The sequence below is a fragment of the Tachysurus vachellii genome, chromosome 15, assembly GCF_030014155.1.
Source record: "Tachysurus vachellii isolate PV-2020 chromosome 15, HZAU_Pvac_v1, whole genome shotgun sequence".
Classification (NCBI taxonomy): Eukaryota; Metazoa; Chordata; class Actinopteri; order Siluriformes; family Bagridae; genus Tachysurus; species Tachysurus vachellii.
Genome location: NC_083474.1, coordinates 20,108,109 through 20,113,108, shown reverse-complemented (window position 1 = coordinate 20,113,108; position 5,000 = coordinate 20,108,109). Strand labels below are relative to the sequence as shown.

The 5,000-nt window shown below is 35.7% G+C and overlaps 2 protein-coding genes across 3 annotated transcripts in view; one reads left to right on the top strand and one right to left on the bottom strand.

Moving 5' to 3' along the window:
- gdpd5b (glycerophosphodiester phosphodiesterase domain containing 5b) overlaps positions 1–2,713 on the top strand; it is a 64,565-nt gene extending 61,852 nt beyond the window's left edge. For both annotated transcript variants that reach the window (XR_009649631.1, XM_060888796.1), the window contains one exon: positions 1,289–2,713. Coding sequence is in view for 1 of the 2 variants with exons in the window: in XM_060888796.1 (XP_060744779.1) it covers positions 1,289–1,356 (68 nt within the window). In the remaining variant the exon portion in view is untranslated. The remainder of the gene's footprint in view (positions 1–1,288) is intronic.
- The window catches only part of hspa13 (heat shock protein 70 family, member 13), a 7,152-nt gene continuing 4,727 nt past the window's right edge, over positions 2,576–5,000 (bottom strand). Inside the window, exon 5 of the mRNA XM_060888797.1 lies at positions 2,576–5,000. This exon is cut by the window's right edge and continues 273 nt beyond it. Coding sequence (XP_060744780.1) covers positions 4,714–5,000 — 287 coding nt within the window. The 3' untranslated portion in view covers positions 2,576–4,713.

Here is a 5,000-nt window from a genome sequence, read left to right as displayed (position 1 = left end):
AACTGCCAAACGTGTGTGTAATATAACTTATTAGTTGACGATTACTTTTCATTTGATTAGTGTAGTTAATATTATAGATTAGAACCAGTGTCTATATTAATTATTATAGGAATAACTCATTTAAATGTACAGAAAGGAGGCTTGTTGGCCATGATGATTGGAGGTATGTTGAGTTTTAGTTCATTAGATTGTTATAAAGGTTTGTAATCATGGGGAAGTATTTCTTAAATTGGTTAAATTGGTTGTGTTTTGTGACTCCCCAGTAAATCCCCAGATCTTCAATACATTACAATACACTCACTTCATATACACTACATTACAGTCCATATACACTACAATACACTCACTTCATATACACTACATTACAGTCCATATACACTACAATACATTCACTCCATATACACTACAGTACACTCACTTCATATACACTACATTACACACCATATACACTATATTACAGTCCATATACACTACAGTACACTCACTTCATATACAGTACACTACATTACACTACATATACACTGCAGTACACTTACTCCATATATACTACAGTACACTCACTTCATATACAGTACACTACATTACACTACATATACACTACAGTACACTTACTCCATATATACTACAGTATACTCACTTCATATACACTACATTACACTACATATACACTACAGTACACTTACTCCATATACTGTATACTACAGTACACTCACTTCATATACACTACATTAAACTCCATGTACACTACATTACACTTCATATACACTACATTACACTCCATATACACTACATTACACTCCATATACACTACATTACATTCACTCCATATACACTACACTACATTCACTTCATGTACACTACATTACATGCCATATACACTACATTACACTCCATATACACATTATATTCACTTCATATACACTACGTTACACTCCATATACACTACATTACATTCAATTCATATACACTACATTACACTCCATATACACTACAGTAGACTCACTTCATATACACTACAGTACACTCCATATACACTACATTACACTCAATTCATATACACTACATTCACTTTATATACACTAAATTACATTCACTTCATATACACTACATTGCACTCTATATACACAAAGTAAACTCACTTCATATACACTACATTACACTCCATATACACAAAATTACATTCACTTCTTGTCTTTTTTTGCTTTCTGAGAGAGCCACACAACATTTCATTGCATTGTATACATGACAAACTTTCTCAATCTGTGTGTGTGTGTGTGTGTGTGAGCAGAGGTCAGCGATGGGGTCAGCTGTGATGAAAACGGGTTCGACTGCTACACCAATCAAGATGTTCACTGACTCATCCCTCAACACTGACTGGGTGGGGAAAAAAGGGAAGATTTCCGCCTCAGATGTTCTGCCTGAACCGCTTTAGTTCTTTCTTTATAATTATTATTAATATCTCCCACTTCCCTCAGTGCTTTTCCAGTTTTCCATGCGAGCTCCAGAAAGTTGCTGTATCTTTAAATGAACGTTATGTATGTTCTGTATAGTTTTTTTTTTGGTACACTATATGACTTGTAAAGAAAGTGTGACTTGTTGAGTGCTCATGAAGACTGGGATGTCGGCCATTTTATTTGAATTTGACTGTAAACAGGGCTTTAATAGACCACGCCCTTTATTTAAGAGATGAGAAACCATAACCAGGAGGAATGTAAGGAATATTTCTAAACTAACGTGTGTGTGCGCGCGTGTGTGTGTCAATTATGAAGTATGTATATGAATGAATGAATGGATGGATGGATGGATTGATTAGGATTTACTCTGGGACTCTCTCCTCACTTATCAAAGGGCCCAAGCAACTTCCTGTGTGTTTACAGTGTGCCTGTATTTCTCTTTACTCTTGGTGACTTTTTCATACGCACCCATTGAAGATTTTCAAGAATAATTTTTATATTCGTGTTCGATGCCTTTCGGACGTTCAGCATATTTAATTTTGGGTTACAGTCGATGCACTCGAGCTTCTAAAAAGTTTGTTATACACTTTGTGGTTAGACTTAGTAAGTACTAAGCTTTAAAGGAAAAATCCACCCTGAACGAAGCTCGTATTAGCCGTGTCTTCATTTTAACTTGGAGAAAACAGTCCAGCTTCCAAAGCCAGCTTCACAACATCCAATGTGTCATCTTGTAGCTGTGAGACTTCACCTGCTGCATTGCATTGTGGGATGTTGAGTACAATGTTTGCAGATTCTATGATGTTGCTAGGACACAATCTACGGTTGCTAGGATAGTCCTAAACGTTTGAGATTCCTATTAAATGCCATGGTAACTGCACTAGCATCATAGACTTAGCATCGCTAAACACTTCATAAGATACATACAGCATGTGTTCAGGGTGGATTCCTCCTGTAACGCCGTTCTACACTGAAAGCGCTGAACTGAACGCATCTTAGCGCCACGCACAGTACTACTGGAAAATATTTAATTGCCTGGACTCAGAAGAGTGTTCATATTTATATATTGTACAGTGATTGTGTCTCATTATCATATAGTCTTTATAGCGAATAAAATACAAGTTATGGCACTGGTAGATTTTGGTGAAGCGTTTTAACGAAAATGTTCACGCTCGCACAGAAGAAAACAAACAAATCATTTTACTCTGTTTTTATTTTGTACATGTCTCAAGGAATAAATAAATACAGTATTTGGAAATCTTTTTTGTCTCGTCCGGACGTTTTTTTTTTTTTTTTTTTTTTTGGGTGGATGATGGAAAATTATTTGCATAAAAATAAAAAATAATAAAAAAAATTCACACGAACATGATTTTTATCCAAAAAGACACAAACATTTTTTTTGGGATTCTTTAAACACTCTGTTCTATTAACTCGCATTTCTTTTTAACAGATTTTGACCAAATGACATATTTTTTTTAAGCTTCAGTAACAATATTTAGATTCATTTCTGTTAAAAAAATTTCTGTTGTAAATCTAAATAAGAACTTTATTCAGGAGTTGCGTCCCACGTTTATTAACTATTCTGAAACAATTTTTAAGTGCGTTATAGTTTACTCTATTTTTACATGGTGAAGAGCGATTTGTCACAGAGCTGAATGAATTTTTTTTTCAGAATAAAAGAAGCCAAAGAAATTAAGAAATTAATATCATCTGATATATTGGGATCACACATCAAAATTAATTTACTAAAATTGTTTCAGTGTATAAAAATATCACTTTTTTTTTTTTTTTTTTTTACAATGTGTCCAGACTTTAGATCATTTTTATGTCTCAGTATGTTAAAAAAATAAAATAAAATAAACTACTACTTCTAATAATAATTGGCTTCATAAATTCTAAAAGATCAGAGATTATTAAATTTGGCCCCAAAAATACAACCGTTTCCTTATTCAAGTTTTTGTAGTTGTATAAAAAAAATAGTAAGACAGTTACGTTTTTAATTCCAGACTTTGACAGAAAAAAAAAAAAAAAAAAAAACATTTAAACTTCTGTATTTTAAAGTGCAACATTTTCCTTCCAAGCTTGAAATGTAAGATGATGTGCTACAAAAAAATGACAAAAATATATATTAAATACGTAAAGGACAGTACTGAACATGACAGTGTGGAATTGTGTTTTATACACCTGACTGAATACACACGTGTTAGTTGAGTTTAAGAGCACGAACACAGACACGTTTAAATGGTAAACATCTTTAAGGAAGTTCACTTTTTCTATTTTTTGGGTTTCCCAAAAAAAAAAAAAATAATAAAAAAAATAATTAAAAAGGCAAGATGAACCATGATCAGCTCATGATGCACAAATATGAGCAGCAAAATTATTTAAAAATAAATTAAAAGAAATTAATTAAAAACAAAATAAAATAAAAAAAGCTGTAAACTCAGTGGCTTAAATAAAAGTAGTCATGATCTGGCTGAGAGGCTATAATAAAAATAAATAATTAGCTGATGAAAGTCTGGTCTGTTCTGATTATGTTCTTTCTCCTCCACTTCCCTTCTTTCTTTCTCTCGCGTCATGTGAATTAGTTTTGGCACCCGTCTTGTCGTCTTTTGACTGACCTCGGTTACGTTACGACTGAACTTTAGTAGACAGTGGAGCTTTATCTCTGTGTGTCATCCATCATGTCATCGTCCCGTCGCTCTTATTGTAACACAGGAAGTGCGTTCCTGATGGATCTGTGTGACTGCAGCGTTGTGGAACTCTGCTGTGTTCTAAGGTGTTCTTTTTCTACTCCAATTTGCCAAAATAAACAAACAATCTAGTGCTTCATTCCAATTCATACACTTTCTGCTATATATTTTATTTTCTATGTTGCCCGACCAACATGTACAATGTCTCCTAGTGAGTTTAGAGCTTCTCTAGAAGCCCTACAGCTGGTCCTGGAACCTTTAGAGTTAGATGAAGATCACCTTCTTTAAAGCTTTCAGAATCGTAGGCAGAACATCTCACGTGTTCCACCCACCCTGCTTTACCTAAAAATATAAACTGTTCTGTTAAAGATCCCACACAATCTGTGTGGCTGATAGACTGACGTTCAAACTCTTGTGTCAAGTTTGCTGTTTAGTTCACGAGTAATCGGGAGTTATAAATGTTGGGCAAATCGTACGAAACTTTAAACGTCCAAATAAAGACTTTCCACTCGGAGGGGAAATTATTCATGAATTGTGGCTGCATCTCGAGTTCCTCCGCCTGCTGCCGAGTCTCAGCTGAAGTTGGTCTTGCGCAGGTGTCTGTTGGGAATCTCGATGGCGCTGACCTGCAGAGGCCACGATCCTCCCATGATGCCCGCCTGTAGAGCCACACCCGTCACTACGGCCAGGTCCGGGTCTACGCGCGTGTTTACTTCCTTCCCGAAGTACTCGCTGATGATCTGGCGGACGCGAGGAATCCTCGTGGAACCGCCCACCAGCACCACCTCGTCCACCTCGTCTTTTTCCAGACGTCCCTCCGCCAGGACCGTCTCGATGGGGGCCAGGATCTTCTGGAAGA